This window comes from Phalacrocorax carbo, chromosome 20 (genome assembly GCF_963921805.1).
Source record: "Phalacrocorax carbo chromosome 20, bPhaCar2.1, whole genome shotgun sequence".
Taxonomy (NCBI): Eukaryota; Metazoa; Chordata; class Aves; order Suliformes; family Phalacrocoracidae; genus Phalacrocorax; species Phalacrocorax carbo.
This window is the reverse complement of record NC_087532.1, coordinates 8,779,737-8,800,173: the sequence shown is the minus strand read 5'-3', so window position 1 is coordinate 8,800,173 and position 20,437 is coordinate 8,779,737. Positions and strand designations below refer to the sequence as shown.

The 20,437-nt window shown below is 65.3% G+C and overlaps 1 protein-coding gene across 4 annotated transcripts in view; it reads left to right on the top strand.

The window, feature by feature from the left end:
- The window catches only part of HSPG2 (heparan sulfate proteoglycan 2), a 38,796-nt gene extending 18,943 nt beyond the window's left edge, over nt 1-19,853 (top strand). For 2 of the 4 annotated variants that reach the window (XM_064470434.1, XM_064470433.1), the window contains 52 exons: nt 74-174; nt 443-623; nt 725-784; nt 980-1,105; nt 1,195-1,335; nt 1,915-2,057; nt 2,144-2,279; nt 2,368-2,513; nt 2,597-2,735; nt 2,813-2,967; nt 3,217-3,355; nt 3,490-3,641; nt 3,832-3,970; nt 4,170-4,327; nt 4,573-4,711; nt 4,788-4,939; nt 5,028-5,166; nt 5,247-5,398; nt 5,484-5,622; nt 5,705-5,856; nt 5,943-6,081; nt 6,164-6,315; nt 6,399-6,537; nt 6,629-6,772; nt 6,847-6,981; nt 7,458-7,639; nt 7,720-7,912; nt 8,003-8,182; nt 10,802-11,062; nt 11,146-11,341; nt 11,424-11,521; nt 12,093-12,359; nt 12,434-12,546; nt 12,632-12,779; nt 12,864-12,980; nt 13,246-13,330; nt 13,414-13,558; nt 13,641-13,740; nt 13,826-13,935; nt 14,012-14,120; nt 14,196-14,294; nt 14,804-15,025; nt 15,792-16,024; nt 16,125-16,302; nt 17,164-17,286; nt 17,381-17,434; nt 17,547-17,622; nt 18,133-18,211; nt 18,319-18,389; nt 18,495-18,578; nt 18,662-18,765; nt 19,392-19,853. In XM_064470434.1, the coding sequence (XP_064326504.1) occupies nt 74-174; nt 443-623; nt 725-784; nt 980-1,105; nt 1,195-1,335; nt 1,915-2,057; nt 2,144-2,279; nt 2,368-2,513; nt 2,597-2,735; nt 2,813-2,967; nt 3,217-3,355; nt 3,490-3,641; nt 3,832-3,970; nt 4,170-4,327; nt 4,573-4,711; nt 4,788-4,939; nt 5,028-5,166; nt 5,247-5,398; nt 5,484-5,622; nt 5,705-5,856; nt 5,943-6,081; nt 6,164-6,315; nt 6,399-6,537; nt 6,629-6,772; nt 6,847-6,981; nt 7,458-7,639; nt 7,720-7,912; nt 8,003-8,182; nt 10,802-11,062; nt 11,146-11,341; nt 11,424-11,521; nt 12,093-12,359; nt 12,434-12,546; nt 12,632-12,779; nt 12,864-12,980; nt 13,246-13,330; nt 13,414-13,558; nt 13,641-13,740; nt 13,826-13,935; nt 14,012-14,120; nt 14,196-14,294; nt 14,804-15,025; nt 15,792-16,024; nt 16,125-16,302; nt 17,164-17,286; nt 17,381-17,434; nt 17,547-17,622; nt 18,133-18,211; nt 18,319-18,389; nt 18,495-18,578; nt 18,662-18,765; nt 19,392-19,555 (7,289 nt within the window). In that variant the 3' untranslated portion in view covers nt 19,556-19,853. The remainder of the gene's footprint in view (nt 1-73; nt 175-442; nt 624-724; nt 785-979; nt 1,106-1,194; nt 1,336-1,914; nt 2,058-2,143; nt 2,280-2,367; nt 2,514-2,596; nt 2,736-2,812; nt 2,968-3,216; nt 3,356-3,489; nt 3,642-3,831; nt 3,971-4,169; nt 4,328-4,572; nt 4,712-4,787; nt 4,940-5,027; nt 5,167-5,246; nt 5,399-5,483; nt 5,623-5,704; nt 5,857-5,942; nt 6,082-6,163; nt 6,316-6,398; nt 6,538-6,628; nt 6,773-6,846; nt 6,982-7,457; nt 7,640-7,719; nt 7,913-8,002; nt 8,183-10,801; nt 11,063-11,145; nt 11,342-11,423; nt 11,522-12,092; nt 12,360-12,433; nt 12,547-12,631; nt 12,780-12,863; nt 12,981-13,245; nt 13,331-13,413; nt 13,559-13,640; nt 13,741-13,825; nt 13,936-14,011; nt 14,121-14,195; nt 14,295-14,803; nt 15,026-15,791; nt 16,025-16,124; nt 16,303-17,163; nt 17,287-17,380; nt 17,435-17,546; nt 17,623-18,132; nt 18,212-18,318; nt 18,390-18,494; nt 18,579-18,661; nt 18,766-19,391) is intronic. The other 2 variants (XM_064470435.1, XM_064470436.1) reach the window with 2 other exon arrangements.
- The last annotated feature ends 584 nt before the right edge of the window (nt 19,854-20,437 follow it).

The following is a 20,437-nucleotide window of genomic DNA, read 5'->3' as shown; positions in this document are numbered from 1 at the left end:
CATTGTCACCGGGCAGGGGGATGCACGGGGACGGAGGGGAGGAACGGGGCTCAGCTCTCCCGCCTTGGTGCAGAGACCCCTGGCAAAGCCATCACCGTCACCGTGGAGGAGAAGCGGGTGCAGCGGGTGAAGCCCGGGGCTGACGTTACCTTCGTCTGCACGGCCAGGAGCAAGGTGAGGGGTGGGGAGGCGGCATGGCGGGGCGCGTGTGAGCACCCTTGGGTGCCCACAGGGTCATGCGGGGCACGTGGGCACACCTGGGTGGCCGTCCGGCCATATGGACCCCCTGAGCACCCTTGGGTGCCCACATGCCTCTCCGTGACACACCGACACCCCTGGGTGCCAACCTCTCCCCTGCGGGTGCCCCTGTGGGTGTGCAGCCCCCCCGAGTCCCCAGCAGCCCATCCCCACGGCCTCAGGCCTCTCCGTCTCTCCTCACCAGTCGCCTGCCTACACCCTGGTGTGGACGCGGCAGAACCACGGCACGCTGCCGGCCGGCGCCGTGGACTTCAACGGCATCCTCACCCTGCGCAACGTGCGGCCCGAGGACGCCGGCGTCTACGTCTGCACCGGTTCCAACATGCTGGACATGGACGAGGGCACCGCCACGCTCTATGTCCAGGGTGAGGCTGCCGGGCGCCCAGGCGCCGCGGGGACGGGCGCGCTTGGCGCCCAGCCGCTGGGGCGGTGGGCACGCTCTCCTGAGACCCGCACCATCTTGCAGCCCCCTCGAAGACTCAGATGTTTTATGGACCTGTTGAGTTCATGGAGGGGCACAGACCAGGTAAGTCACCGTGGGGGAGCTCCGGGGGGGGGATCCATGTGCTCCTCCCACTGCCCGCTGCATGCCGGGACTCCACCACACGCCCCACCACTGGCTGTGCCATGCCGCCCCCACCCCTGCTTCCCACCGCCTGGGGCCAGCACCACGGGGGGGGCCCCCGGCGAGTCCTGAGCCCCCCCCCGGGTCTCACCGCAGCCGGCACTGCCGCCGCCGCCCCCACCGCCGCCGTGGAGCCGGCGCAGCTGAGCGTGGCACCGGGGCAGCCGGCAGAGTTTCGCTGCGTGGTCACCGGCAGCCCCCCGCCCACCCTCGAGTGGCTCGGTAGGTGCCCACTGGGGATGCGGGGGGGACACCAGCACCTGGTGTGGGGACACGGTGACTGGCGGTGACGCCGAGCTGTGTCCTTGCAGGCACGCTGCCGCCGCGGGCGGTGGTCCAGGGCGGGACGCTGCGCTTCGGTGCCGTCGAGCCCGCCGATGAGGGGCACTACATGTGCCGGGCGCGCAGCAGCGCCGGGCAGCACACGGCACAGGCCTTCCTCCACGTGCAAGGTAAGTGTTGCCCCCATCGTCACCATTATCCCCGACATCCCTGTCGTTCCCGTGGTCCCATCATCTCCCATCATCCCTGTCACCCCTATTGTCCCCATCATCCTCATCATCAACATCATCCCTATCATCCCCATCACCCCCATCACCACTATCATATACATCACCCCCACTGTCCCCATCATCCCTGTCACCCGTGTTGTCCCCATCATTGTCTGTCATCCCTGTCACCCCCCCATCATCCCCATCGTCTATCTTCTTCATCCCATTGTCCCCATCACCCTCATCATCTGCATCATCCCTGTCATCTCCCATCATCCATCCCCCTCGTCGCCGTCATCCCCATCGCCCCCACTGTCCGCATCATCTCCAACAACCCTGTCACCCCCTAACATCCTCATCACCCTCATTGTCCCCATCATCCTCATCATCTACATCATCCCTATCATCCCCATCATCCCCGTCCCCACTGTTGTCCCCACCATCCTCATTGTCTGCATCACCCGTGTTACCCCCATCACCCCCACCCTCCCGATCACCCCCCACCCCCCCAGAACAACCCTGACCCCCGGCTTCCCGCAGCTGCCAGCGCACCCCGGGTGCAGGTGAGCCCAGAGCAGACGGAGGTGCAAGAGGGCTCCACGGTGCGGCTCTACTGCCGGGTCTCGGGATCACCCACCGCCACCATCACCTGGGAGAAGCAGGGGGGCACGCTGCCGCCACAGGTGAGCTGGGTGCCAGCACCCTTGGGTGCTCCCAGGGGGACGTGGGTGCACCGGGGGTGCCATTTACACCCATTCTTGTGCTGCAGTCCCGCGCCGAGCATGGCGACATCGCCACACTGGTCATCCCCACCGTGACGGCGGCCGACGGCGGCATCTACCTCTGCGTGGGCACCAGCGCGGCCGGCACAGCCCGCGCGGCCATCGAGGTGGTGGTGGTGCCAGGTGAGGCGGGTGGGGGATGCCAGTGGGGTTCAGGGATGGTTTTGGGGGGGCCGCATCCCACCCGTGTTCTCCCTTTTCCCACCTGCAGGGACAGCACCGCCCGTCCGCATCGAGTCGTCGTCGCCATCCATCACCGAGGGACAGACGCTGGACCTCGACTGCCTGGTGGCAGGATCCGGCCCCGCCACCGTGACGTGGTACAAGCGCGGCGGCTCCCTGCCTGCCGGCCACCAGGTAGGATGTGGGCTGTGTGGGTGTCACCCCAAATCCTGCCCTGTCCCCCACTATGTGACACCAATGCATGTCCCCAACCCCAGGTTTCGGGGTCCCGGCTCCGCGTCCCCCACATCACAGTGGCTGACTCGGGGGAGTACGTGTGCCGGGCGAGCTTGGGGACCACCGTCCGGGAGGCATCCGTCATCGTCACCGTCGTGGCTGGATCCGGCTTGTCCTACGGTGAGACTGGGCTCGGTGGCACTGGGGGGGACGTGCTGGCCCCAGACAGGCGGTCACAGCTCCATCCTCCCCTCCAGGGCCACCGGCTTCGGGTGTCCCTGTCCGTATCGAGGCGTCCTCGTCTACTGTGGCCGAGGGACAGACCCTGGACCTCAACTGCGTGGTGGCCGGCCAGGGACAGGCCACCATCACCTGGTACAAGCGTGGGGGGGCCCTCCCAGCCAAGCACCAGGTAGGGGACACCAGAGGGGGATGTCACCAAGGGGAGTGGTCAGGGTTGACCCATGGCCCTGTGCAAGCTCAGGTGGCCCCATGCAAACCCAACCGGTGCTTTTGCAAGCCCAAGAGGCTCTATGCAAGCCCAGATGGCTCTTGTGCAAGCTTGAGCGGTCCCGTGCAAGCCCAGATAGCCCCGTGCGAGCCCCAGCAGCCCCCTGGAAGCCCAAGTGGCCCCGGTGACCCCCATGTCCCCTCCCCACAGATGTCTGGCTCCCGGCTGCGGCTGCTGCAGGTGACGGCGGCCGACTCGGGCGAGTACGTGTGCCGCGTGACCAGCGGGGCCACCACCAAGGAAACCTCCGTCATGGTGACAATCCAGCCCAGCGGGGCCAGCGCCTACCGTGAGTGGGGATCAGGGGGATGACAGTGCCAGCGGGGGGTCTCCATGTCCCACGGCACTGAGCCATGTCTCTCATGCCTGTGCCGGCCGGGGTCTGCCGTAGTCACCGGTGTCACCCCCTTGTCTCGTCCCCAGCCCCGGGTAGCACAACCCCACTGCGCATCGAGTCGCCATCCTCTGCCGTGGCCGAGGGCCAGACCCTGGACCTCAACTGTGTCATCACCAGCCCCGCGCAGGCCACCATCACCTGGTACAAGCGCGGAGGGTCCCTCCCAGCTAAGCACCAGGTAGGGAAGATGGAGTGGGGTGGTTGGGATTGACCCATGGCTCCGTGCAAGCCCAGGTGGCCCCAGTCGAGCTCTGGTAGTCCCATGATGCAAGCCTGAGTAGACCATGCAAGGTCAGGTGGCTCTTGCAAGCCCAGGTGGCCCTGTGCAAGCCCAAAAGTCCCCTGTGCCCCATGTCCCCTCCCTGCAGGTGTCTGGCTCCCGGCTGCGGCTGCTGCAGGTGACGGCGGCTGACTCGGGCGAGTACGTGTGCCGCGTGACCAGCGGGGCCACCACCAAGGAAACCTCCGTCATGGTGACGATCCAGCCCAGCGGGGCCAGCGCCTACCGTGAGTGGGGACCAGAGTGGATGGGGGACATTTCCGATGGGTGGGTGACACTGCCCTGTGGTGTCCCTGGGTCTGGCATGAATCGCTCCCTGGGGAAATCACCCATGTGCATGTCTGTCCCGGCTTCCCGGGATCCTGGTGTCCCTTGGAGGGTCACACATGGTGGTGGCCACGGTCTCTAACCCGTCTCGGTCCCCAGCCCCGGGCAGCACAACCCCACTGCGCATTGAGTCCTCGTCCTTGTCATCGCCTGTGGCCGAGGGCCAGACCCTGGACCTCAACTGTGTCATCGCCAGCCCCACACAGGCCACCGTCACCTGGTACAAGCGTGGAGGGTCCCTCCCGGCCAAGCACCAGGTAGGGGAGAAGGAGGCGGGTGACCCCTGGGGGGTGGTTGGGATTGACCCATGGCTCCGTGCAAGCCCAGGTGGCCCATGCCAGTGCAGACGGCCCCTTGCAAGCCCAGGGTGGCCCCATGGAAGCCCAGATGGCCCTGTGTGAGCTCAAGTGGCCTAGTGCAATCCCAGGTGGCCCCATTCAAGTGCCGATGACCCTGTGCAAGCTTGAATGGCCCCGGTGACCCCCGCGTCCCCTCCCTGCAGGTGTCCGGCTCCCGGCTGCGGCTGCTGCAGGTGACGGCGGCCGACTCGGGCGAGTACGTGTGCCGGGTGACCAGCGGGGCCACCACCAAGGAAATCTCCGTCGTGGTGACGATCCAGCCCAGCGGGGCCAGCGCCTACCGTGAGTGGGGATCAGGAGGGGACCCGGTGACTGTGTCATGGTCCCCTTGGGTTGACCCTCCCATCTCTGTCCCCAGCCATTGGTGTCACCCCCCCGGTGCGCATCGAGTCCTCATCCTCCTCCGTGGCCGAGGGACAGACCCTGGACCTCAACTGCATTGTGGCCGGCCAGGGACAGGCCACTGTCACTTGGTACAAGCGCGGGGGGTCTCTCCCGGCCAAGCACCAGGTAGTGGACACTGGAGGGGTGATTTGGGGTGGAAAAGGGGTTTTTGGGGGTTTTCTGTCCCCCTTCTTACGTGTGTCACTCCCCTCAGGTGTCAGGCACCCACCTGCGCATCCCCCAGGTGACGGCAGCCGATTCAGGGGAGTACGTGTGCCGGGTGACATCGGGTGGTGTCACACACGAGACGTCCCTCATCGTCACCATCCAGACAGGCGCTGGCTCCTCTTACGGTACTGGGGTTGGGTGGGAGTGACAAGGGGACACAACAGGGACGTCATGGCTTCCCCACTGATCCCACCACTGCCCCTAGCTGTCGGTGTCACACCGCCGGTGAGGATCGAGACCTCATCTGCCGCCGTCACCGAGGGACAGACGCTGGACCTTAACTGCATGGTGGCAGGACAGGGTCACCCCCACGTCACCTGGTACCGGCGGGGGGGGGCTCTACCCCCCAACAGCCAGGTGGGACTCCGGGGAGGTGGTGTCACCCTTCAGGGCACAGCCTCCTGTCAAACACTGATGTATCCCCAACTTGTCACCTCTCCAGGTGTCAGGCACCCGCCTGCGCCTTGTCCAGGTGGCAGTGGCTGATTCAGGGGAGTACGTGTGCCGGGTGACCCTGGGGACCGTCATGCAGGAGGCATCTGTCATCGTCACCGTGCCTGGGGCCACTGGCACCTATTACCGTGAGTTCAAGCAAGAGGGCAGCACTTGGGGACAGATGGGTGCCACCTCGGTGACAAATGTCCCCTTTCCCTGTCCCCCCAGCCCCCAGCATCTCCCAGCCCCTCCGCATCGAGTCCTCATCCTCGGCCATCGCTGAGGGACAAACCCTGGACCTCAACTGCCTGGTGGCAGGAGCCGGCCCTGCCACCGTAACGTGGTACAAGCGCGGTGGCTCCCTGCCCGCTGGCCACCAGGTAGGGTGCAGAGGGGGATGTCACCCCAAATCCTGCTCTGTCCCTGGCTCTCCAGCGCTGATATGTCCCCAAATTGTCCCCACCAGGTGTCGGGCTCCCGTCTGCGCATCCCCCAGGTGACAGCAGCTGATTCAGGGGAGTACGTGTGCCGGGTGACGTTGGGGGGCGTCACGCAGGAGACGTCCCTCGTCGTCACCATCGATGATGGAGCCAGCCCTTCCCACCGTGAGTGCCACCCTTTGGGGGATGGTTCCCCTCCGGTCCCTGGCTCCAGTGGGGACATTTACCCTTAACTCTGCCCGTGCAGCCACCGGCGTCATGCCACCCATCCGCATTGAGTCCTCAGCGTCCTCTGTCACCGAGGGGCAGACCCTGGACCTTGACTGCATGGTGGCCGGCCAGGGACAGGCCACCATCACCTGGTACAAGCGCGGGGGGTCCCTCCCGGCCAAGCACCAGGTAGATGGGGATGCCGGTGGGGTGGAGGATGGCGGCCGTGGGTGGCTGGTTGATGCCACCACCCCCTGCCATTGCGTCCCCAGGTTTCGGGGTCCCGCCTGCGGCTGTCACAGCTCTCGGTGGCCGATTCGGGGGAGTATGTGTGCCGGGCAGACACGGGCAGCGTCTCCCGCGAGGCCACCGTCACTGTTACCGTCACCTCCCATGACAGCTCCAGCTACCGTAAGTGCAGCCACAGGGCAAGGGAGGATGCTGGGGGGAGATGGGGGACATGGGTGACCTTGATGGCTTCCCTATCCCTTTGTCCCCCTAGGTCTGCAGAGCCCCATCATCTCCATTGACCCGCACAGCATGGCGGTGGCACCAGGCGAGGATGCCACCTTCAAGTGCCGCATCCACGACGGTGCCCGGCCTGTCAACATCACTTGGCGGATGGGACCTGGCCAACATCTCCAAGGTATGGTGGTCCCTAGGGTGGCCCTGGTGTGGTCCCCAGGGTGACCCTGGTGTTGACAGCCCCTCCTTGTCCAGACAACGTGAAGATCAGCACCAACGGCTCGGTCATCTCCATCACTGGTGCCCATGTGGGCAACCAGGGCGCCTACCACTGTGTGGCCTCCAACCGCTTCGGCGTTGCCAGCAGCGTTGTCAACCTCCTGGTGCAAGGTGCGAGGTGGCTGGGGAGTCCCTGTCCCCATCTCCACAGGTTCCAGATGCCCCACAGGCAGTGGTGTCCCTGTGGACATCCCCAGAGTGGTGTCTCCCATGTGTTCTAGATACCCCTGGGGTGGTGGTCTCCCCATCCCCATGCCCTCCATGTGCTTCAGGTGCCCCAAAGGTGGCAGTGTCCCCCTCACCCTGTGCATGTCGCCGTTCCCCATGTGCTCCAGGTGCCCCCAGGGTGGTGGTGTCCCCTGTCCCCGTACTGATGTCCTCCATGTGCTCCAGATGTTCCTGGGGGGGGGGGTGGCGTTCACATTCCCATGTCCTCCATGTGCTCCTGGGGTGTGGTGTCCCCATCCCCATGCGGATGTCCTCCCCATGCTTTAGATGCCCCCAGGGTGGTGGCATCCCTATCACCATGCCAGTGTCCTTAGGGGTGGTGTCTCCATCCCCGTGCTGATGTCCTCCCCCTTCTCCAGGTGCCCCCACAGTGTCAGTGATGCCACCAGGCCCCGTGACAGTGAAAGAGGGCAAATCCCTCAGCGTGGAGTGCCTTGGCCGGGGGGAACCACGGCCGCTGGTGCGCTGGAGCCGGCCGGGCTCCCGGCAGAAGGTGGAGCACCAAACGCTGCTGCACATGGACAGCCAGGCCATCCTGCAGGTGAGCGGGGCACCCCGGCATGCCACGGGGTACTGGCGAGGGCCCAGTGATCACCACCCACCCTGTCCTCCCTCCCCCAGCTCTCGCCGGCCAAGCCGGAGCACGCTGGGACCTATGTCTGCACGGCGCACAGCGCCTTGGGTTCGGCGCAAGCCCGGGTGGACATCAGCGTGGAGACAGAGCAGCGGCACCCCGGTGCCCCTGAGGTCACTGCGCCGCCCGCTGTCACCGTGGTGGCCGGGGACACCGCCACGCTGCACTGCATGGCCAGAGGTACGGGGAGGGTGGAGGATGGTGGCAGAGGAGGGGTATCCTGCCACGGTACCCTGACACCGTGGTGATGGGCACCGGTGTTGCCCGTAGGTGAGCCAGCACCCCGGATCGAGTGGTCGAAGCTGCGGGCACCCCTGCCCTGGCAGCACCGGGTGGTGAACGGCAGCTTGGTCATCCCCCGCGCTGCGCAGCAGGACTCGGGCCAGTACATCTGCAACGCCAGCAGCCCCGCCGGCTTCGCTGAGGTCTTCGTCACCCTCGACGTGGAGAGTAAGGGGGTGGCAGGGGATCGGGGTGCCCCTGGGTCTCTCCTGCCATCTTCACCATCTCCTTCACCCCCACTGTTGCCTTCACCCATCCTTGGCTCCTCTCTGTCATTCCTCTGCACGTGGCCATCTCCATCGCTGTTCCCATCCTCTTATCCAGCCCTTCCTTGTGGATCCATCCTCACTCCATCCCAGCACTCATCCTCCTCTCCACCTTCTCTCAAGTTCCTTCATCCAGCCCCTGTAGATGTGTCCATCCAGTAGTCCCATTCCTGTGCACATCCATCTTTACGTCTGCTCTCTCCTCCATCCATCCCCTATTCATGGATGCATCGCTCAACCATCTCACACCCCTCCATCCGCCCCTTCCTTGTGGATTCATCCATCATTCAACCATGCCAGCTCACACCCATCTCTTCATCTCTGCTCACACCCCTCCATCCATCCATCCATCCATCCATCCATCCATCCATCCATCCATCCATCCATCCATCCATCCCTCCCTCCCTCCCTTCCTGGTGGATTCATCCATCTCAGCTCACACCCATCTCTCCATCTCCTCTCACACCCCTCCATCCATCCCTTCCTGGTGGATTCATCCATCACTCAACCATCCTAGCACATTCCCCTCTCATCTTCTCTCAAACTTCTCCATCCACCCCTTCCTTGTGGATTCATCCATCTCTCAGCCATCCCAGCTCACATCCATCTCTACATCTCTGCTCACACCCCTCCATCTATCTTTTCCTTGTGGATTCATCCATCTCTTGTCCATCCCAGCACACACCCATCTCTCCATCTCCTCTCAAATTTCTCCATCCACCCCTTCCTGGTGGATTCACCCGTCACTCATCCATCCCAGCTGACATCCACCTCTCCATTTCCATTCACACCCTCCATCCATCCCTTCCTTTGTGGATCCATCCTCCCGAGAGTACTGAGGGAGCTGGTGGAGGAGCTCGCCAAGCCACTCTCCATCATTTATCAGCAGTCCTGGGTAATGGGAGGTCCCAGACAACTGGAGGCTTGCCAATGTGATGCCCATCTACAAGAAGGGCTGGAGGGAGGATCCAGGGATCTACAGGCCTCTCAGCCTGACCTCGGTACGGGGGAAGGTTATGGAGCGGTTCATCTTGACTGAGCTCACCAGGAACGTGCAGGACAACCAGGGGATCAGGCCCAGCCAGCACGGCTTCATGAAAGGCAGGTCCTGCCTGACCAGCCTGATCTATGACCAGGTGACCTGCCTGGTGGGTGAGGGAAAGGCTGCGGGTGTGTCTGCCTGGACTTTAGTAAAGCCTTTGACACTCTCCCATAGCACCCTCTTAGAGAAGCTGATGCCTCATGGCTTGGATGGGTGTGCTCTTTGCTGGGTAAAACCTGGCTGGATGGGCGAGCCCAGAGAGTTGTGGTGAAGGGAGCTAAGCCCAGTTGGTGGCTGGTCACAAGTGGTGTCCCCAGGGCTCAGTGCTGGGGCCAGTTCTGTTTAATATCTTCATCAATGATCTGGACGAGGGGATCGAGGGCACCCTCAGTACGTTTGCAGGTGACACCAAGCTGGGCGGGAGTGTTGATCTGCTGGAGGGCAGGAAGGCTCTGCAGAGGGACCTGCACAGGCTGCATCGATGGGCCGAGGCCAGTTGTGTGAGGTTTAACAAGGCCCAGTGCCGGGTCCTGCCCTTGGGTCACCCCAACCCCAGGCAGCGCCCCAGGCCTGGGGCAGAGGGGCTGGGAAGTGCCCGGCGGAGAAGGCCCTGGGGGTGCTGGCTGACAGCCGGCTGGGCATGAGCCAGCAGTGCCCGGGTGGCCAAGGAGGCCACCAGCCCCCGGGCTTGTGTCAGCCCTGGTGTGGCCAGCAGGAGCCGGGCAGGGATGGGGCCCCTGTGCTCGGCCCTGGGGAGGCCCCACCTCGAATGCTGGGCTCAGGTTTGGGCCCCTCGGGACAAGAAGGGCCTGGAGGGGCTGGAGCGTGTCCAGAGAAGGGCAGCGGGGCTGGGGCAGGGTCTGGAGCACAAGTGTGCTGGGGGGCGGCTGGGGGGGCTGGGGGGGTTTAGCCTGGAGAAGGGGGGGCTGAGGGGAGCCCTTCTCGCTCTCTGCAGCTGCCTGAGAGGGGCTGGAGTGAGGGGGGGGCTGGTCTCTGCTCCCAAGTCACCAGTGACAGGGCGAGAGGGAACGGCCTCAGGCTGCGTCGGGGGAGGTTTAGGTTGGATATCAGGGAACATGCCTTCACTGCAAGAGTGGTCAGGCCCTGGCACAGGCTGCCCAGAGAGGTGGGGGAGTCACCATCCCTGGGGGGGTTCAAAAGACGTGCAGACGTGGCACCTGGGGACATGGTTTAGGAGGCCTGGGGGTGTTGGGCTGGGGGTTGGACTCGATGATCTTAGAAGTCTTTTCCAACCTTAGTGATTCTGTGATTCTATGATCCCTGGTCCATCCCAGCACATGCCCATCTCTCAGACTTCTCCATCTCTTCCTCATTGATCCCATCTCTGGTCCATTCCAACACACGCCCACCTCCGCCTCCACCCACACCCTCCCACCGATGCCCTCCTTCCCCCATTGACCCATTCGTTGCCCCATCCCAGCTGCGGCCAGTCACTGATGGTACCGGCTGTTCCCACAGCGCCGCCGTATGCCACCAGCCTGCCGGAGGAGACCGTGGTGCGCTCTGGCGACGCGCTGCAGGTGCAGTGCCTGGCCCATGGCACGCCGCCGCTCCTCTACGCATGGGACAAGGTCAACGGCAGCCTCTCAGCACGCGCCATCCACCGTGTCAGCCTCCTCCGCATCAGCCCAGCGTTGCCTGCCGACGCCGGCACCTACCGCTGCCGCGTCACCAACCGCGTCGGCACCGCCGAGACCTTTGCCCACGTGGTCGTCCATGGTGAGCCTCCCTCACCCCAGGGACGCCATGCGCCGGGGATGCCCGTGCCACCGGGTACCATCAGGGCTTTGCATCCCGCCCAGGTGATGCCGGTGACGGTGGGGATGCCGGCGGCGGGCCCTTGACCGTACGGGTGACACCGGGGAGCCTCGTCAAGGGGGTGGGCAGCACCGCTGAATTCGCCTGCACTGTTTCGGGGGACCCCCGGGCGCGTCTGGAGTGGCTGAAGGACGGTGGGGAGCTGCCCCCCATCCACAGCGTGCGGGACGGGGTGCTGCGGTAAGGAGGGGGGGTGGACAGGGCTGCGGGGATCCCCTTACCTGCCCCCGCAGGGTCCCCCACACCGGCTGTGTCCCCACAGGATGCCGGACCTGACGTGGGGGGCACAGGGGGTGTACGTGTGCCGGGCCAGCGCCCCGGGCGGGCAGGCAGAGGACAGGGCTACCCTCACCGTTCAGGGTAGGAGCAGCACCCGTGCCCAGGGGCATGTGGGCACCCCACAATCTGTCCCTCACAAACACTGGCACCCCATCTCCCCAAACCCGGGGCACCCACTGACCCATCCCCATACCCATTGGCACCCTGGTACCCCCATTTCCCTACACCCACAGGCACCCTGGTACTCCCCATCTCTCCCTGAACCCATGAGCACCCCAATACCCCCTATTTGTGCCCATGGACACTCTAATTCCCTCTATTTATTTCTACACCCATGGGCACCCCCAAATCTCCCATGCCCATGGGCATCCCAATACCCTTCATCTCCCCACATCCATGGGCACCCTGGGTACCCCCCAATCTCTCCCCACACCCATGAGCACCCCACCACCCCCAATCTCTCCCCATGCCCATGGGCACCCCAATACCTCCAACCTCTCCCCATGCCTGCAGGCACCCCAGGACCCCCAATCTCTCCCTATGCCCACAAGCACCCCATTTCCCTCATCTCTCACTCCTCCCTTTCACACCTTGAACCATGATGCCTCCCCATGCCAAAGGGGTACCCCAAAACCCTACTATCCCCCCAAAGCTCTCCCCAGGGCCCTGATCAACATCCGGACGGCGGTGCAGACGGTGCTGGCAGGGACAGCAGTGGAGCTGGAGTGCCTGGGCTTGGGCGAACCCCGTCCCCACGTCACCTGGAGTAAAGTGGGGGGTCGTATCCGACCCGGGGTGCTGGTCCGCGCCGGCATCCTCACCATCGAACGGGTAGAACAGGCCGACGCCGGCCAGTACCGCTGCACCGCCACCAACGCCGTGGGCACCGTCCAGTCCCACGTCATCCTCCACGTGCAAGGTGAGGACAGGGACACGGAACTGGGGACATGCACGGCATCACCGCAGGGTGGTGACGCCTCCGTGTGTCCCCAGCCGCCCCCCAAATCGCCGGACAGCCGGAGGTGAAGGAGGTCTCAGTGGGTTCAGCAGCTGTTTTGCCCTGCTTGGCATCTGGCTTCCCGGTGCCGGAGATCACCTGGAGCAAGGTGAGATGGACGGGTGCAGGGACGGGGGTGCAGGGGAGGGGGGGCACCCTATGGGTGCTGACCCCCCCACCCCGCTCTGCCGCAGCTGGAGGGGGAGCTGCCGGCGGGTGCAAGGGTGGAGGGGAACGTCCTGACGCTGCCGGCCGTGCGCCACGAGGATGCCGGCGTCTACGCCTGTGCCGCTGCCAACCGCCGCGGCCAGGAGACAGCTTACTACGTCCTCAAGGTCCGAGGTGAGGACGGATGGATGGACAGATGGACAGGGTGCATGTGGGGGCGATGTACCCCCACTCCTCCTGACTCCCCCATCCCCACAGAGCGCCTGGTCCCCTATTTCGGGCAGACGCCCCGCTCCTTCCTCCCCCTGCCCACCATCAAGGACGCCTACAAGAGGTTTGAAATCGTCATCACCTTCCGACCTGACGCTGCTGACGGTGAGCGCTGACAGGACCCCGCATGTCCCTGCATGTCCCCATGTGTCCCCATGTCACCTTCATCCTTTCCTCCTCCCTCCCCTCTCCATCCCTCCATCCATCCTGCCCTCTCCCTCCTTCAGTTCTCCTTCTCTATTCAACTGAGCCCCCCCACACACTTTATGGGGGATTTCTTGTCCATCCTGGGGGTATTTTGGGGTCCCCCAGGATGTGACACCCCCCCTGCGGTGGGCACCATCCTGCCTGACCCACTGCCACCCCACAGGGCTTCTCCTCTACAACGGGCAGCGGAAAAACAGCGGTGCCGACTTCATCTCCTTTGGTTTGGTGGGTGGCCGCCCCGAATTTCGGTGAGACCCATGAGTAGGTGCTGGGGGTGGGGGTAGATGGGTACCAGCACCCTCTCACACCCATTGTTCCCCTCAAAAATAAGGTTTGATGCCGGTTCAGGCATGGCCACCATCCGGCACCCGACGCCGCTGCGGTTGGGCGAGTACCACACCGTCCGACTCCTCCGCAACCTCACCCGGGGTTCGCTGGCGCTGGACGGGCACCCCCCAGTTAACGGGACCTCCCAGGTATTTTTTTGGGGGGAGGGTTGATGTGTGTTGGGTGGAGGTCAGGGTGCTGGACGTGGTGCCCACCCACTTGTGCCCGCAGGGGAAGTTTCAAGGGCTGGATCTGAACGAGGAGCTGTACCTGGGCGGGTACCCCGATTTCAGTGCCGTGGCTAAGACGGGGCTCAGCCGCGGCTTTGTAGGTGAGCGATGGGTTTTTGGGGGGCAGCGGGGTGGGGACGCTGAGCATCGTGTCACCCCCCCTCTGCCATCTCCGTCTCCCCACAGGCTGCGTGCGCCAGCTCCGCATCCAAGGGGAGGAGGTGGCCTTTGGGGACATGGACCTGCAGGCTCACGGTGTCACCAGTTGTCCCACCTGCCAGGACCGGCCGTGCCAGGTGAGGCTGTGGCTGATGCCCCCCCATCGCCACCCATCACCGCCCATCACTGACACCCATGTCACCCCCTCCTCAGAACGGCGGCGTGTGCCAGGACGCCGAGAGCGGCACCTACATCTGCCGCTGTCCCCACGGCTTCACCGGCAGCAACTGCGAGTACTCGCAGGCTTTGCACTGTCACCCAGGTGGGTGCCCACCCCGTGGGGAGGTCACCCCGATGGCCCTCTCTGGACGGGTGCTCACGGCTTGTCACCCTACAGAGGCGTGTGGGCCTGATGCCACCTGCGTCAACCGGCCGGACGGGCAGGGCTATACGTGTCGCTGCCACTTGGGCAAGGCTGGGGAGAGGTGCACCGAGGGTGAGCACAGCCGGGGACACGGGGCGGGGCTGGCGTGGGGCTGGGGACTGCCCTGGGGACACGGGCTGCAGGGTACCCCGGGGAGATGGGGACAGGGCTGACACCACCCTGGGGACGTGGGCATGGGGCTGGGGACCACCCTGGGGACATGGACGAGGGGCTGGGCACTGCCCCGGGGAGATGGGGACAGGGCTGACACCACCCTGGGGTCACAGGCGCGATGGGGACAAAGGCCTAGGTACCATCTGGGAAGCTGGGCGTCATGGAGGTGGGACATTGGGTGCTATCCCAGGGAGGTGGGCACGATGGGGGTGGCGTTTGGGGACCACGCTGGGGACTCGGACACGGGGCTGGGGACCACACCAGGAGCACGGGCACAGGGCTGGGGACCTCCCCGGGGAGCTGGACACCATGGGGATGGAGGATGGGGTGCCATCCTGGGGAGCTGGGCGCCGTGGGGACGGAGGATGGGGTGCCACCAGCCAGGCACTGATTTGGGGGTGCCGCAGGCGAGGCGGTGAGCGTGCCGTCCTTCGGCGAGGCGGGCGCCTTTGTCTCCTACCCGCCCCTCACCAACGTCCACCACGAGCTGCGGGTGGAGGCTGAGTTCCTGCCACTGGCACCCGACGGGCTCCTGCTCTTCAGCGCCGGCAAAGCCGCCCCCGTCGAGGACTTCGTCGCCTTGGCCATGGCTGGCGGCCACCTCGAGTTCCGCTATGAGCTGGGCTCAGGTAGGCGGGCGCGGTGATGGGGGTCCTGGTGGTGCCGCGTGGGGGGCTGGTGGCACCAGGGATGCCGGGTATAGGTGGGGTGGCCTGGCATTACTGGGGTCTCTTGGCATCATTTGGGTCCACAAGTGTCACTGGGGTCTCTTGGTGTCATTGAGGTCCCCCAGCACCACTGGGGTCCCCAAGTGTCACCAGGGTCCCTTGGCCTCATTGGGGTCCCCAAGCACTGCCAGGGTATCAGGGCATCAGTGGGGTCCCTTGGTGTCACTGGGGTCCACTGGCCATCACCATATGGTCCCCTGGCTTCCCTGGGGTCCCCTGCCATCACCTGGGTCCTCAGGCACTGCCAGTGTCCCCAAGCATCACTGTCACACCACTGGGGTCCCCAGGCATCTCTTTGGCCCCCAGGTGCTGCCAGGGTCCCCAGACATCAGTGGGGTCCCCTGGTGTCACTGGTGGTCCCTGGGCATCATTGGGGTCCTCAGGCACTGCCAGGGTCCCTGGACATCTCTGGGGCTCCCTCGGCGTCACTGGAGTCACCTGGTGTCATGTGGGTCCCCTGCCATCACCTGGGTCCCCAGGCATTGCCAGTGTCCCCGGGCATCAGTGGGGTCCCCTGGTGTCACCAGGGTCCCCTGTCAACGCCGGGATCCCCAAGCATCACTGGAGTCCCCCAGCACCCCCGAGGTCACCTCTCAGGTCCCTGAGCATCCCCAACATCCCCTGGTGTCCCCCAGCCCCCCGTGATGCCGCCGACCCATCCCCACAGGCCCGGCGGTGCTCCGGAGCACCGAGCCGGTGACACTTGGCCGCTGGCACCGGGTGATGGCCGAGCGGGTGCACAAGGATGGGACACTGGTGGTGGATGACGCCACGCCGGTGAAACGCTCCTCACCTGGCAAGAGCCAAGGTCTCAACCTACGCACCCCCCTTTACTTGGGGGGCACCGAACCCCCCCTGCACCCCCCAACCAACGCCTCCTTCCGGGGCTGCATCGGAGAGGTGAGACCCCCACCCCGTCCTGGACGCTTGGGTCCCCTCGGCAGGGGGCTGGGGGGTGTCAGGGGTTGACACCCCCTCCCTGAACTTGGTGTCCCCCCAGGTCTCCATCAATGGGAAGAAGGTGGATTTGTCCTACAGCTTCCTGCGGAGCCGGGGCGTGGGGCAGTGCAGGCAGAGCTCGCCCTGCCCGCAGGCTGCCTGCCTGCATGGGGGCCGCTGCCTGCCCCTGCCTGCCGGCAGCCCTGCCTACCGCTGCCTCTGCCCGCCCGGCTTCGGCGGTGAGTCTGGCAGGGATGTGGCATGCTCACACACGTGTGCACACGTGCGCGGGGTGGGCATTGGGCGTGCAAGAGTGTGCAGTTTGCACGTGCGCGCTGTGGTTTTGCTATGCATGCGTGTGCGCTGTGTGCATGCGTACACGCTGCGCGCGCGTGTGTGCTCTGTGTTCCTGAGCGCTGCGCGTGCAAGCGCGGGCACCGGGCGTGCACGTGTGCTGCCTGTGCACGTGTGCGGTGCATGCACACACCCTGTGCGTGCACAAGTGTGCTCTGCAGGTGTGCACTGTGCGCGGATGTGTGTTGCAGAGAGGGACATGTGCTGTGCACGCGTGTGCACGTGCGCTGCGTGTGCATGCATGCGGCTTGCAAGCAGGTGCACCTGCTGCGCATGTGCTGTGCATGCGTGTGTGCATCCCTTGGTGTATACACACGTGTGTGCACCATGGGTGCGGTTTGCAAGTGGATGGATCTGCCGCATGCACATGTGTGCGCAGCATGAACTGTGTGCACCTGCTGTGCATATGCTGCACACGCGTGTGGTGTGTGCAGTTGGCATGCTTGTATGCATGCTATGCACTGGGTGCAGTTTGCACGTGTGTGCATCTGCCACGCATGCATCTGTGCGCGTGCATCTGCTGTGCATGTATGTGTGTGCCGTTTGCACATGTGCATGGCGTGCAGGAGCATGTACCGTGGGTGCTGTGCGTGCACACATGCTGTGCACACACGCTCCTCCCATCCATGCTCGCCTTGCACACGTGTGTGCATGCAGGGGCAAACCCCAGGGCGGCAGGCGAGTGGGGGATTGGTGACCACCCCGCACCCGCCTGTGTCACCCAGTGTCACCCTCCGTGTCCCCAGGGCCGCGCTGTGAGCGGGAGGAGGACCGCTGCCTGCACCGCAACCCCTGCCTGCATGGCGGCACCTGCAAGGGCAACGCCTGCCTCTGCCCACCGGGCTACACCGGCCCCTACTGCGAGCACAGTGAGTCGGGGACCATGGGGGGGACGGGGGGGGATACCTGGGGACGTGGCGGGGGGACACGTGCCACCTCGCCCCAACCCCCTCTTGCCCGCAGACCTGGCACTGGCAGAGCTGGAGCAGGACTGGCAGGAAGGCAGCGGGGGTGGCGGTAGGTCCCTGCACCCATTTTCCCTCTTTTTGCACCCAAAAGCAATGCCGTGGGCGTGGCAGCTGGGTGTGGCTCTCCTCACTTCCCCCTCTCCCCCACCCCCACCCCGCAGACGCCCCTGGACAGTTCAGCGCTGCTTTCCGGGACGGCTCCTACCTGGCTCTGCCCGGTCACCTCTTCCCCCGCGGGTGAGTGACACTGGGGACGGGGCACCCCTGAGCCGGGTGCTGCACCCCCACGCGTAGCATTGCATCCTTCCTGGGGTGCTGCACCAGGAGCCCCCCAGCACACTGCACGCATCTGCTCGCAAACCGCACCCATGGTGCGCACACGTGCATACGCTTCCTACAGCATTGCACCCTCACGGGGTGCTGCACCCCTTCCCGCAGCATTGCACCCAATGCCGCTCAGCACCCTTCCCAGGGTGCTGCACCCATCGTGGCATTGCAGCCTCTCAGAGTGCTGCACCCTTCCTGAGGTGCTGCATCCATCGTGCTTTTGCACCCTTCCTGAGATATTGCAACCTTCCCAGGGTGCTGCGCCCTTCTGGGGCTCTGCACCGTTCCTGGGGTGCTGCATCCATCATGCTTTTGCACCCTTCCTGGGTCGTTGCACCCGTCTCGGGGTGCTGCACCCATTGTGCCATTGCACCCTTCTTGGGGTGCTGCACCCACCGAGCCGTCCCCCTCTCCTTACAGCCCACCCGAGGCACCCGAGACCATCGAGCTGGAGCTGCGGACGGGCAGCGCCGACGGGCTGCTGCTGTGGCACGGGGCGGTGAGCGGGGTGGGGGGGACACCACCAGGGAGGGGACCGGGGTGCTGAGCCCACTTAGGGCAGGGGTCAGGGTGCCCCCCCACCTCACCGCCCCGCTGCACCCGCAGGAGCCCCGTGAGGGTGGCAAAGCCAAAGACTTCATCGGCCTCGGCTTGAAGGACGGGCACCTGGTGTTCAGGTGAGCGGGGGGACCCGGTGTCACCCCGGGGTGCCCCCTGTCACCCCAGGGTGCCCCCGTCACCCCCGGGTGCCCCCTGTGCTTGAGCCAGTGTCACCCCTGCAGCTACCAGCTGGGCAGTGGCGAGGCCACCATTGTCTCCGAAGACCCCGTCAACGATGGCGAGTGGCACCGGGTGATGGTGACGAGGTGGGTGGGGGGACAGGGTGGGGGGACAGGGTGGGGGGCGGGGTGGGCGTGGGCCAGGGCGCGGTGCTGACGGTGCTGTGCAGGGAGGGCCGGCGCGGGCGGCTGCAGGTGGATGGGGAGGAGCCGGTGAGTGGGGAGTCGCCGGGAGCCAACGTCATGGCCAACACCCAGGGCAGCATCTACGTGGGTACGGTGGCACCCGGGGGACACGGAGGGGCACGGGTGGGACACGGGGTGAGACGTGGGGTGGGACGGGGTGAGACATGGGATGGGTCACAGGAGGGGTTACGTGATGGGACTTGGGATGGGACCCAGGACAGGACATGGGAGGGGATGTGGGGTGGGACATGGTAAGGGGTAGGACATGGGAGGGGACACAGGACTGGACATCCGATGGGGTGTGGGTGGGACATGGGATGGGGACACGGGAAGGGGACATGTGATGGAACATGGGAGGAGGGGTGCGATGGACACGGGATGGGACGGGACGCATCATGGGACGTGGGATGGACATGGAATGGGACACAGGGAGGACACAGGGTGGGACATATGATGGGACGCAGGGTCAGACAGGGGCTGGGACACACGGCAGGACATGGGATGGGACACGGGGTGGCCACAGGATGGGACACACGATGGGACACAGGGTGGACATGGGGTGGGACGTGGGGTGGACGTGGGTGGGACATGGGTGGGACACCTGCTGGGAGGTGGGGTGGTCACGGGCAGGTGACACGGGGCAGGACACTGGGCGAGCGCAGGGGGTGCCCCCTCACCCCCGCGCCCCCCCATGTCCCCTGCGCCCCCCCGCAGGCGGCGCCCCGGACCCCCGCAGCCTGACGGCCGGCAAGTTCACCTCCGGCATCACCGGGTGCCTGCGGGGGCTGGCGCTGGCACCCGCCGGGGCCCCCCGGCACCCCATCGACCTGCGGCACGGCGCGGTGGGGGGCTCCCCCGTCCCGCCCTGCCCCTCTTAACCCCCCCCAAAATACATTTTGGGGGGAATTTGGCCAATTTTATTATTTTCCAAAAAAAAACCACAAACCAACCCAGGAGGAAACGGTGCTTCGCTGCCCCGGGGTGACTCGGGGGGTGGGGGCCGGGACCCCCAAAAATGTTTACACCCACCACCACCACCGGCTCCCTGAAACTCTGCTGGGGCGGCCGGGCCGCCCGGGTGCCCCCCCGGGGTGGCAGCGGGGTGGGGGCGCGAGGGACAATCGGGGTGCTGGCGGGGACCCCCCGCGGGGACAGCTATTAAAGGAGAGAGAACCAGTGTGTCTGCTGTGTTTGGGGGGGCTGCACCGCCGGGGGGGTATGGGGGGGTAATGGGGGGTATGGTATGGAAGGGTTATGGTGTTGGGGTGTGTGGGGGGGTATGGTGTGGGGGGTGAGGGTTATGGTATGCGGGTGCGGCAAGGGGTGGGGGGGTATGGTATGGGGGTGTGGGGGGTATGGGACTGGGGGATATGCTATGGGGGTCCAGAGACAGTAGGGTGAAGATTGGGTGGGATACAGTATGGGGGCGTGGAGGGTTTGAGGGTCTGGGGGCATATGGTATGGGGGTGTGGGGGGTTATGTATGTGTGAAGATTCAGGGGGGTATGGTATGGGGTGGGGGGGGTTATGGTGGGGGGTATGGTATAGAGGGGATATCATATGGGGGTGGGGGGGTTTGGTGTGGGGGTACGGGGGTGCTGGGGTGTGGAGGGTTTATGAGGGGGCATGGTGTGGGTGTGCAGGGAGGGGCATGGGGTGCGATATGGGGGTCTGGGGGGTACGGGGGGGCGTATAGTGACGATTTAGGGGGGTATGGGGGTGCTGGTGTGTATGGGGTATGGTGTGGGGGTGCAGGGGGTA